The 12,151-nt window shown below is 41.9% G+C and overlaps 2 protein-coding genes across 7 annotated transcripts in view; one reads left to right on the top strand and one right to left on the bottom strand.

Moving 5' to 3' along the window:
* The first annotated feature begins 63 nt into the window (after positions 1 to 63).
* traf3ip2l (TRAF3 interacting protein 2-like) lies at positions 64 to 4,275 on the top strand. 5 transcript variants are annotated; one of them, XM_086161931.1, is made up of 11 exons: positions 64 to 246; positions 783 to 883; positions 994 to 1,063; positions 1,206 to 1,861; positions 1,928 to 1,973; positions 2,062 to 2,126; positions 2,207 to 2,304; positions 2,399 to 2,467; positions 2,658 to 2,774; positions 2,865 to 2,939; positions 3,123 to 4,275. In XM_086161931.1, exons 3-11 carry the CDS (start codon positions 1,035 to 1,037, stop codon positions 3,267 to 3,269), a joined length of 1,302 nt encoding a protein of 433 aa, XP_086018057.1. In that variant the 5' UTR covers positions 64 to 246; positions 783 to 883; positions 994 to 1,034; the 3' UTR covers positions 3,270 to 4,275. The 5 variants fall into 5 exon arrangements, with proteins under 5 accessions (XP_086018057.1, XP_086018053.1, XP_086018055.1 ...); XM_086161927.1 differs by having other exon boundaries at positions 1,210 to 1,861; XM_086161929.1 differs by lacking the exon at positions 783 to 883.
* A 522-nt stretch (positions 4,276 to 4,797) lies between these two features.
* Positions 4,798 to 12,151, bottom strand: part of wwc3 (WWC family member 3) — a 36,778-nt gene continuing 29,424 nt past the window's right edge. Inside the window, exons 13-23 of one of the 2 annotated variants that reach the window (XM_086161569.1) lie at positions 11,524 to 11,604; positions 11,299 to 11,385; positions 10,255 to 10,450; positions 9,975 to 10,145; positions 8,550 to 8,656; positions 8,336 to 8,483; positions 8,086 to 8,250; positions 7,906 to 7,998; positions 7,597 to 7,827; positions 7,385 to 7,512; positions 4,798 to 5,546 (exon numbers count right to left, since the gene is read on the bottom strand). In XM_086161569.1, coding sequence (XP_086017695.1) covers positions 5,480 to 5,546; positions 7,385 to 7,512; positions 7,597 to 7,827; positions 7,906 to 7,998; positions 8,086 to 8,250; positions 8,336 to 8,483; positions 8,550 to 8,656; positions 9,975 to 10,145; positions 10,255 to 10,450; positions 11,299 to 11,385; positions 11,524 to 11,604 — 1,474 coding nt within the window. In that variant the 3' untranslated portion in view covers positions 4,798 to 5,479. Of the gene's footprint in view, positions 5,547 to 7,384; positions 7,513 to 7,596; positions 7,850 to 7,905; positions 7,999 to 8,085; positions 8,251 to 8,335; positions 8,484 to 8,549; positions 8,657 to 9,974; positions 10,146 to 10,254; positions 10,451 to 11,298; positions 11,386 to 11,523; positions 11,605 to 12,151 lie in introns of those variants that run through there. The other variant, XM_086161570.1, reaches the window with a different exon arrangement.

Here is a 12,151-nt window from a genome sequence, read left to right on the forward strand (position 1 = left end):
CCTGTGTTTACACACACACAAACAACCAGGTGGGAGGGGCCGAGTGGAGCCGCGCGCGTTAGCTCGCGAACCCGAGTCTCAGCTGCCACTCACTCAGGCACAAAGATTTATCTTATTATTATTATTATTATTTTTAATTTTGTTACTTTATCTAACCAACCTTTCAAAAAAGGAACTTGACGGCCAGCTTGTCGACTCACGGGAGCCCGAGTCACCTGGCGGGGACTCGGAGCCGAAGCATCGACGGTATGTGAAATCGTGAAAATATTATTTTTAGTCGTCGGTGTGTATGTGTTTGGAAACGCCGGTGAAGCGCTGCTAGCTAACATCGTACTTTAGCTCTTTAACAGTTGTTATTTCCTTATTTTTATTCCTTTATTTCCACTATATAAACTGCGTCGTCTTACTTGCTTGTCCGAAAAGTATTTATTACAAGAGCTGAAGATACCTCGATGTTTTAAAGTTGCTGGGACAATATAAATATGTCATGTTTACAGTGAAGGTCGAGGGTGCGCTCGCAGGAAAAATATGTGTTGTGTTAGAAAGTCGCTTAAACTGACGGTCGTTAAAAAAGAAAGAAATCACAGTATTTTCCCACTTGCGTTTGAAGATATCAAAGTAAAGTATCATATTGGAGAGCCTGTTCAAAGGGTGCTTCGTCTATTCTTTCACTGAACTCACTCTGAAGTCTTATCGTGGTTCAATCTTTATCTCTTTCTTTTTTCCTTTCTCTTTTGGGGGCATCGTGTCGTTGCTGTCTTTTTTTCTGCAAAACCAAAAAGTCCCGTGTGTGGGAGTCAGTTTGTCATGAACCAAATCTGCTGTCACGCAAATTAAAGCTTGCCGACACTGCCGGAAATGACAAAAAAGTATCCAAAAAGTGGTAACTAGTAACACAATGCGCCTGTCATTGGAATCGTATGTCCTCCTGTCTTGTTTTGAATTGTTAATGACTCGAAAGAAAACTTGTGGTTAACATCATTTCATCTGCAGTGTGATCCAGACACACATGGATTACAGGAGGGAGAAGACAAATGATGCTACCAGCTTCAATAGACTCTTGGTGAGCCCTGACCGCCTCAGCAATTACAATAATGTGTTGGAATGGCATTTCAGTGATGTTACAGTGTAATTAGATTCTTTGCAATTGCAGTCATGTGTGAAACTGTATAATATAATATAATAACAGTGTTTCTTTTCCTTAGTCAGGTCAGTTTGATAGGAAGGGGCCTTTGCAGTTTGTACAACACACCTGAAGAGGACGACGAAAACATGAGCACGCGAGACGCCACTTCCCTACACAAAGATGATTCGGCGTCCCACAGGGAAGCCCCCAGCTCTCCCCCAGAGCAGAGTGTCTTCGCTGAAAACTCCTTGCTCAGCAGACTGAAGCCGGACAGAACGGGTGACCGCAAGCCAGATCCTCTCCTCCCATCTGATATGAGCTTCTGCTCCTATCGGCCTCCCCACAGTATGCCAACTGCCTACATCCATCCCACACCGTTCCCGAGCCGGGCCGACAGCACCTGGCTCCACCCAAGCTTCGCCAGCAGCTGGTCTGGGTATCCAAACAGCTTGCCCTCCTGCCTGAACCCTGACGATGCCTCCGACTGCTGCGGAGAGAGCTGTCTCTCCAAGTCCATGTCCCTCCCCAGCAGCGACAGTCCCAGTCTGAGCAACCTGGAACAGCCACTGTCTCTGCATTCCAACCCACCAACGCGCTATCACTCCTTGTCTCCATACGCATGCTCACCACAGGGAGCTGCCTGCTGTGCTCAGTGCCCACCTGAGGCCTTCAACCGGGGGTCTGTGGCGAACAAAACCCCATGGCCGCAGTATCGCCCCGCTTACACCCCCTACTGTAAGTATCCACATCATATTCAATTCTTTCATTGCTCTTCCTCATGATTCTGTTTTTCCTTCCCAGACCCAGGTGACCACCACAGACTTCCTGGAGCTGGATTCATACAGATGTAAGTTATTTTTTGTTTATACACACACACATATTTCTTTTTGATCGTTTGTTTGTTTTTCTAACATAGCACTGACATTTTTCTGCAGTGGCCACAGCGTCCCGGCTCAAGTGAAGCACACCCCTTACAGCACACCACTCTCTTTGGAGCAGAGTAAGTTTCCAAAAGCAGATCTGCATATAATTAGCTGCTCATCCTTTAATTACCCCTTCACCATTTATCGATTACAATAGGAAAGGTCTTCGTCACATATGAAGCAGATAACGACAAGCATGTCAACGAAATCATTAACTTCGTTGCTCTTCTGCGACACAACGGCTTTGATACTCATGTATGTTCATGTTTTCTGTCATTTTAACTGATTCATTGACACTTTTACACAACCCGTCGGATCCGTACTTCATAAACCCTTTTGTTGTTTTCAGATTGACATTTTTGAGCAGCAGTTCAGGAGCATAAGCAAAATTGACTTCATGGAGCGCTACCTCAGTGAGGTAAAAGCACTGTCACTCATTAACCTCAGTTCTTAGAGAATGTTGGGAAATGCAGAATCCAACACTTGCAGGCTCGGCCATAATCAAGAGCAAGCTGCATGTCTGTGGATACAACAATTTTTTGCCTCGACTGTTTTACAAAAAACAAACTACACAATGATAAAGTGTTAATTGATCATTTCTCCATCAGAAAGAATATCTGATCATCATCATTATCAGCCCCAAGTACTACGAGACAGTAGCAACCTCTCATGTTGGCCTAGAGAATGATGAGAGGACCTTCAACACTGTCTATATACACAAACAGGTTCACAATCTTTACATTCTCTTAAATTCACACTGTCATCTCCTGTTATTGACTATAGGTTGTGATTTTGTTTTCTTGTGTGATTACCAGCTCCAGAACGAATTTATCCAAAATGGAAGCAAGAATTTCAGGTTTATTCCCATTTTGTTCCCCGGGGCTAAAAAGGTAATATTCAACCTGAGTGCAAAGTGGTTAAAAATGTTATGTGTGAATTTACGTGACACATTACACAACATTCGTGAACACGGATGCAGTGGCACCAGAACTTTTGTCTGTGAAATAACTGAACTCAAACATCCCAGCAGCCTCATGATGTCCTTTTTTCTGTATGTGTGCTTTTGCTCTCAGTGTCATGTTCCAAACTGGCTTCTAAACACGCACGTTTATGCATGGCCACGTGATCGTGACGACATCCTCCGGCGATTGATGAGAGTGGAAAAGTACAATCCCCCTCCAATTGGGGAACTGCCCACCATCGTTTCCATCCCACTATAGACAAGACTTGTCGGACTGGACTGCTTCTAACGAACTACTGTCATATCATATATATATTTTTTATTTTTTTGTAGCGTTACGTTGTGATTTGAGAGCACTGTGGTACTTAGTTTCCACACATTGTTATTCTTTCTATATTTTGGTGCCAGCGTTAATGTGAAGTGAGAACCTAGATATTGTGGCTTTAAACTTAATATTTAGTTTAAATTTCTACAACAGTGCGAGCAATGTTTACAGTTGATGATTTGACTTATTTTAGAGTCTTATCAGGTTCTGTCTTTTTTCTCTAAAAAAGGACTCGGGTTTTGTATAAAGACATTGATGCATAGCGACAGAATATATATTACGTGAGGAGAGGACCACAGGACCTTAATCATGTGGCAAAAGTAATGATAGAAATTGCCTCGTAGGGCTGGTTAAAATATATCTCATATATTGATAATAAATCGTCTATTAAAAGCGGTTTAAATATTGATGTATACGTCTGCTTTTGTACAGATAATTGCATACAGCTATTCTAGGTCATTTTAAGGCAATTCTGGTTGATATTATCAACTTTGACTTCAAATATTTTAAAAGCAGGCAAACTTTTCAAGCAATCTAGCAATACATTTTTAATTTTATTATGCCAATTATCATGTGCATATTCTAACCATTCCACAAAAGAATATGTTGAAGCCTCCGCCCATTGCCAACCACAACTGCCCTGGTTGTCTCGTTATTTCTTATAGATGCAGGCCATTATTGTAGAAATGGAAAGAAAAATGAATGATATGCACTATAATTTCATTTGAATCCTTAATAGATGGTACACCTTTGGAACAGACATCAGGTATTGCTTTGTGTGGCACTATACTTTTGCATTTTCTATGTCAACTCAGGTATTTGCAATCATTGTTTTCCATGTATGCCAGATGCTGTGGGCACGTGTGTGTAACTTTGTTGTGTTTTTTGTAATACAGCAGTAATCTTAGGGTCATTTAATAAAAAAATGAATAAAAAAAATCATGACTTTTTGCTCCAATGGCCTGTTTGCAGGTTTGACTTGCAGGACAAACCTATGTTGTTTTACAACCATGAACACAGCCCATGAACCCTGAGCCATGCGCTACGTTAAACCACAAACAAGTTGAGACCTGGGACTGCTTTGCCTGCAGGCCTGTAGGAGTACTTCAAATAGTGAGACGCATTTTTCCCCCCACAAAGGAGTCGAGGGAATGTGATGTTTTAGGTGTGTTACATGATGAATGAGATTTACCGATGTGCCGCTTGTCAGACATCCAGCCCAGCTGCTGGTCGGAGGAAAATCTTCGACAGGATGTTGTTTGAAAAGAAGTTGCTGATGTGGCTGTCTGCTGAACTCCCTGTATCTCAAGATATCTGCAGGTTCAAAATCAAATGGGTCACTGCAAGCAGTTTGTGGTAACAGTCATAACACGCATAACACGTGGCACATTTTAAGAAAAAGAGTGCACACGGAACATCTGAAGAGATTATTCTTCAATTGATAGCAAGTCCTAAACCTAAATGTGGTTTAATGGTTTTATTTTCACAAGAGGTAACACTGCAGATGTTCATACAGACATCATAAAAAAATCTGAATACAGTGTTTCATATATTCATCCATATATTGAAAAGTACATGAAATAATATTAATTTTAATAACATAACAAAAAGACAATTGACATTTGTAATAAAAGTGGATTACAAAGTGACATTTTATGTAAATAAATCTTGAGAATTAGGGAACAGAAACAAAAATTAGACAATATTTCAATTTTACTGTATGTAAAAACACTGAAGTGCTATTTGTTCAAAGCTACAAAATACACTTAAAAAGCAGGAAGCGTTTCTTTTAATTTCCTTCAAGGAAAAGTACTATAAAATAAGTTACAGTACAATGAATTTGTCCAAACTGACTTTTGTTCCCATCTTCCAGCTTTTTCTAAGCACAAACAGAAGTAATTCGTACAGGAATAAAGAGATACTTTTCCTTATGTCAGGCTTCTTCCTCCAAAAAAGGAAATGAACAGCCGTGCTGATGTCAGTTACTGTGCCGCTGTCGATGTGTAATTACTGCACACGAAACCTTCTAATCTTCCACAATATCTTGTCCTGCCATGTCCTGCTTGAAACAACTTTGTACTTCATGAGTTCAGAAACATTTGACAAATACTTCATCTTAAGGTCAAATAATATAAGGTGAGTGCTCAGACGTCGTCAGCGGGCAAAGGAGGTATGTTGAACCTTGGTCTTGTAAAAAAAGCCATCTTCTCTCTGCAAACACACAACAGGTAATTTTCACTCAATTCCAGGTAGATTTAGCAAACTGAAAGCCTACTGATCAAAGTAGCAAACATTAATAATAAACAAAAACACATTTGATACAAATGATTTCCAAGTTCTTTTCTCTTGAGCAGGTTTGTAAGGAATGTGTTTGGTAATGTTTGAAGACAGCTATTACATTCAATTACTGACTGACATGTCATTTAAATGCGCCGTCAGTAAGACGTGCAAATCTGTTTTTTTGAAATCACAACTGATCTCTTCATAGAAATTAGTCGTGTGTTACCTTGGCAAAGAGGTGATGGGCTGTAGAAGTTTTTGAACAAGTTTGTGCTGGTCTTGCTTATGAGAAGTTTATCAAAAACAACCTCTCAATCATGAGGGAGGCCGGCTATCATTAAAATTATTTTGAAAGACTTATTCTAATGTTGGCCTGCCAAATGTGGGTCTCACGCACACGCATCATATCATAGATATATTTTTTATTTGGTTATAGCGGTACATTGCTGCACATAGTTATTCTTTCTATATTTTGGTGCCAGTGTTAATGTGAAGGGAGAGCCTTGATATTGTGGCTTTAAACTTGATATTTAGTTTAAATTTCTAGAACAGTGCAAGCAATGTTTACAGTTGATGAATTGATTCGTTTTAGAGTCTTATCAGGTTCTGTCTTTTTTTTCTCAGATTTCTCAGACGGACTCAGATTTTGTATAAAGACATTGATGCATAGAGACAGAATATATACTGCTCAAAAAAATAAAGGGAACACTTGAACAACACAATGTAACTCCAAGTCAATCACACTTCTGTGAAATCATAGTGTCCACTCAGGAAGCAACACAGATTCATTTTTGACTTGTTTTAAGGACATTACATCAAAGTTGGATCAGCCTGGAGTTTGTTTTTACACTTTAATTTTGAGTGCGATTCCTAATCAGACCTCCATGGGTTGATACAATTGATTTCCATTGATCGTTTTTGTGTGATTTTGTTGTCAGCACATTCAACTGTGTAAAGACCAAAGTATTTCATAAGAATATTTCATTCATTTAGATCTAGGATGTGTTTTTTAAGTGTTCCCTTTATTTTTTTGAGCAGTGTACATTACGTGAGAAGAGGACCACAGGACCTTTGTAATGTAGCGAAAGTAATGATAGTGTTTCGTAGAGCTGGTGAAAATATATCTCACAAATATTGATAGTAAACTGTCTATTAAAAGCTGTGTGTACACACACACACACACACACACACACACACACACACACACACACACACACACACACACACACACACACACACACACACACACACACACACACACACACACACACACACACACACACACACACACACACACACACTTTCTCGGTTTTAGCAAACCGGGATGTCGATTTCTGATTTTCTTGCAAAACAAAAAAAATGAATACAAATATTTGACACATTTCAAAACCTCTTTTGTGTTTGTCAATTTTATTTTACGTATCTTGAACTTCTTTCTTTATTTATAATGCGACACAAGAAGATTCTCATTTGATATTCGAGTTGAACCAGCATACCGGGAGGCCGAGTCAGGATCAGGTAATTTTTCTTTTTGATAGTTTTGTTGACTAAACCTCATGAGTCAGAGATAATTAGAGCAACACTCATCCAGACCTGATGATGCTGCCAAGTATAACATCTGAAGTGAGCCTCCCGCAGGTTGTGGAAGAATGCTGATCAGTTGTCGAAACATGCATTTCTCCTTCGGACCACGCGCTGCATTCCCACACTACAGAAAGCTGGACCGCATAGGCTCGCTATGTGACGGAGGGGCTTTTTGAGGACGTCACCTGAATGTCTGCACCGGCAGGGGCTCCTTCTGGCTCTGCCCCCTCATCTGCAGAACCTCTTTGGAAGCCTTCCTCAGCCTCCTCTCTGCCGCCTCCTCCTGACGCTGCTCCTGCTCGCTCTGGCTCGCCTGCGCGACAAAATGAGTCTCGGTGACGGACCGAGAGGAGAGGTGTCTCGTAAAGCGGCGCGGGTGCTTCGGCCGCCGCCCCACCTGTCTCTGTGCCTCTCTGAGCAGGTAGTGGAAGCGTTCATCTCTCAGGGCCCAGTGGGGGAGCTCGCAAGCCTCACTGGCTTGTGGTTCCTCTAGTCGTAGCTTTAGCTCCCTCAGTGCGCTCAGCTCCTCCATCAGCTGCCTCTGACGGGTCCTGCAGGCCTGGAGATCCAGCTCCAGGTCCAGGGAGGTGCGAGTCGGCTGCTCGGCCAGGGAAGAACGGTACGACTGCTGCTCACGCGCGTAAAACACACTTCAGACACACAGGATAGAAAAACACGGAATGTGACCTGCGGGGGGAGGCCCAACCTGCTTGTAGCGTAGCGTTCTTCTCTCCAATGTGTTTCTGACAAATGGAGATTTCTTTGGTAAAGTTGAGCTGTCGCTGTCGCTGCGATACAACTGAAAAAACAAGAACGGCAAAGAGTTTAAACGGGGCTTTCGCACGAGGGCTCGTGAGGATTTCTGTTTTAATATGCGAAGTCTCACCCGGCAGACGTATTGACTGCGGGCACCGGGAGAAAAGGTCTGGGAACGAACAATGGTGCTGCCGCGCATGAAAGGGGAGGCGTGACCCCAACGGCCACCCCTCTCCTTGGGCCGGACCCGCACCGGCTCTGTGAATGGGCCCTCTGTCATGGTGGCCTTCTCCACCTTGCAATAGATGAGACACAAACACACACACACTGACGGAACTGGCTGAAGGGTCGTGAGTGCATCGCCGTGGAAGACTCTTTACCTTCACCGTGGAGAGCTTGTTCGCCATCTGCTCTGCGCGCCCTCCAGGGGTGCCACAGACGACCTCCGCACAGAGGGTCTCGGAGCAGGCGGCCGTGCAGGCGGTGCTGTTGCTGCAGCCGCTGTCCACCGACTCGGCCTGCCAGCTCCTGCGAAAGCGCTCTTTCGTCACTCGGTCGCCGCTGGGTAAATAACGAGGACGAAAATAACCGCACCTCTCCGACGCGACCTCCCCTGGCTCATCCGTCTTCTGCAGCCTCTGGAGCGCCACCTCGACGTCCCGTTCCTCTGTGTGAGTGGGGTTTCGTGACAGTAGAGATTCCTGGGAGGTCACGTAGCAAAGATAAAATGGCGGCTTGCTTTGAAAAGGTTTTTTTTTTTTTTTCGCATCTGCAGACTGACAGTCAACAGCTGTATATGGAAGCGGCAGTCGCGGTAAGAATTTCGACCCGGGGCGCAGCAAGATTTAGGGAGTTTGGTGCATCTTTAAATGAGTCATCTCATTCTGGCAGCTTGTCAAAAATGCTCACATTTGTGACATGTCAGCAGGGGATTGATTTGTAGAGTTAGCCGCTTCTGGTGTCGACTGACTACTTTTTGGGGAGGGAAGGCGGTGTCACATGGATTTGACAGTTTAGTCATCTGACACTTTTCCGCTGTGTGTTTTACAACAATGTGGTTTCCCTCTTATTATTAGTCCAGCCTCCAAAGGTGTAACTAAACACACAACTGACCCACTGAGGGCAGAGATGCTACACTGCCATTACAAGGCGGGGGGGACAACTGTGCAGAAAACCAAAATCACACGCAACTACTCAAATTGTACATTATTATATTGACCACTTTTGACCAACCTTTACATTATGATTGGAATTTTTTAATAAATCAGTACAAGATTTTTAAACCCTACCTCCACATTTCAGACAAAAAGTTAATTCCGAAAATAAGCGATTAATAAGCAAAGGCTTGGAACGACTGCTTAACTATATGTATTAAAGGGGATGCACACATGTGTTGTTGAAAAGCACAAAAAAAAAAAAAAACATGTATTTCTTTAAAAATCGCAATATATAACACATATTTGAACCCAGTGGTCCTGTCTTTATTTAATTAGTACAATACATGCTAGGCTGATGACATATAGAGGCTGCTCGTGTTAACTTTGACTTTCTACAAGCATTTGTAACTTTCGCTGCGCGGTACGGCATTTACAGCAGAAATACCATATTGTGCTGGTTTTGGGTGCAATTTGCAGTCCAAGGGAAAAAAAGAGGCTGATGCTAGTCTACACAGCTTTCCAAGGGACAAGAAAATAAGAAGGGAGTGGGAAATTGAAGGGGACCCGAGCCAAGGGTCAACCTTATGACATCACAACCCAGACGGCATTGGGACATAAACAACAATGGCGGCCTGTAAGGGAAAGATTTTTTATTTTACAATCTTATACAAACTAAGATTTGTCGGGCCTTTTTATAATCGTTTTTATTTTTACGTAGCTGCTACAAATATTGATTGGAATAGCAAAATAATGCATCGGTAACCTGGGATCACTTTGGGAGGACGTTCTCCAAAGTGTGTGTATTTATGTGGTTTACTGATTGAGGGCGTCTCATTGTTTCCGTCTACGAATGTGTGTTTACCGTGACTCTGGCCCGTGTCTCGTCCTCCTGGCCCTCCAGCTGTCTGCGAGGGTTGAAGCTCTTCTGTTCGGGCCTCTGCAACTCCGGTCCGTTAAACATCTGGATTCGCAGCCAGTGATAAACCATCTCCACGCCACCCTCGCAGTCTGCCAGGCTTACCTGGGCTCTGCCCTGGAGTTTTAAACACAAACACACACACACACACACACACAGAGTCACCCTCTGAAGTGAAATGATCAGTGGCCTGTTTAATGCTAAGCCTGCTGGATGTTAGACCCACCAGTAGCTCTTCCTGAGCCTGCGGTCCCAGCGTGCAGACGGACAGCTGCAGCGCGCACACCGCCAGCGCGTTTGCAGGGACGGGAACGCGGAAGCATTCGTTGAAGCTCATGTGTGTCTGCGGCTCCAGCGCCGTGCAGCAGTAAAAGGCGCAGGCTCTGCTGGCATCCAGAGGAATAAGGTGCACCTTCACGTATCTGGAAAGGAGCGGAATAATGTTCAGGCTTTCAGACAAGTCAGAGTTTAGACTTTAATTTTTTTTTTTCCCTTCTTGATTTGAAATTTAAAATCAAGACAAAATTAATCAGTAAATGTTTTCTGTTCAAAAAAAAACAAAAAAACAAAGTGTGTTCATTATTGACTATTTTAATTACTAGGGCTCAAAAGCTACACTACCATTAAAATTGTGTACGGTAATCTCAAAACCCACAGTGTTTAAATGGCAGTTATATTTATGAGACCTCTATTAGAAAAGAAAAGAGAGAATAATGATTAAGTCTTTTCCAGGTCATTTTGCTTTTTCCCTCAATTTCTCTTAGTATTTTCCACTGGAAAATGCATTTTCAGGTTTTCCAGAAGGTTTGAGAACACTGTGTGAGTGAGCTTGTAACGGTTACATACCAGTACCATTAACAAAATGAGTGTATTTGCGCTGTTACGAAAGGGGTTCATGATCCTCTCATCCTCATGATCACTGACGTTGGAATACAAAAGATATCTAGTGAATAATTCGAAATGTAAATATCTCCAAAATACAGTCCAATATAGATTTTAAACATACGTTTTTTTGGAAAAAAAACAAAACAAAAATAAAACATATTTAAGTCTTCTCGAGGAGTAGTTAAACACAGGATTGTCTATAATATTTTAATAACAGAGTTAATATTAACGCATTAAGATGACTGAATTCGATGCGTAAAATACTTTTTGGGGATCTTGAGGAATAATAAATGCTGATGACATATGCCTTCAAATCTTCAAATGGCTGACCGGGATTGCTGTAAAAAAAAAAAAAAAACTATTTTGATATTTCACAGATACTCACACTTTGTATCCATCCTTCACTGTCGACCGTCTGAGATTCTTGAGCTGCAGCAGATGAAGACGCAAAGACTGAGAACTGGACTCCCAGCTGCACAGAGAAATTTCAGATTTTATTTATTTTATTTTATTTATCATGACACTTTACATCCAGAGCAGATAACGCTTTAAAATGTGAACAGAGTGAATAGGGATCTAAAGCAGTTATGACAATAACACTTGCACTCACAGCAGTCCCAGCTGGATCTGAGTGGGTTCACTCCCACAAGTCAATTCTTTCATGTATAGAATCTCCTCAGGCTCCTCGGCTCTGTAAGTGATATGACAATACACCAAATAAATGACCTTTTTTTATGCCAACACTCAACTTGGATATTTTGGACTTGGTTACTTTTCTGATATCATAATCCTGCATTCACCCAACACTGCCACTAAGCGGTGCAGGCGTTCATTACACTGATAATGTTAGACTTGACTTGGTTGCTACTTAAGATATGAAATTGTCAAAATAGAATGTATCGGACATAGCATTACTGATGCGATTTACTAATTTACATGTCATTCGGAACCAAATGTTTTGTTTACAGTTTCCAGATACTTCCAGAGTCTTGCAACATTCCTTTCTTGTCTCAGGTGCTGTCTTCATGACGGTTACGGTTTCAAAGGGGATTTATATCCAGCATACTCCTAAACTGAATTTACTTAAAAATATTGATTTGCAAATCAGGAAAAAAAAAACCCAATATTTTCCAATTTACAATTCAAAAAAGTAAGGAAATATAAATCCTGCTGTTCCCATCTATAAGATTTATTATTAATGATTGTTCCTTCACCCATTGGCTGCAGTGTAAGTGTGT

Source organism: Fistularia commersonii, chromosome 16 (genome assembly GCF_037954325.1).
Source record: "Fistularia commersonii isolate RoL2024-O1a breed Wild chromosome 16, RoL_Fcom_v1.0, whole genome shotgun sequence".
Classification (NCBI taxonomy): domain Eukaryota; kingdom Metazoa; phylum Chordata; class Actinopteri; order Syngnathiformes; family Fistulariidae; genus Fistularia; species Fistularia commersonii.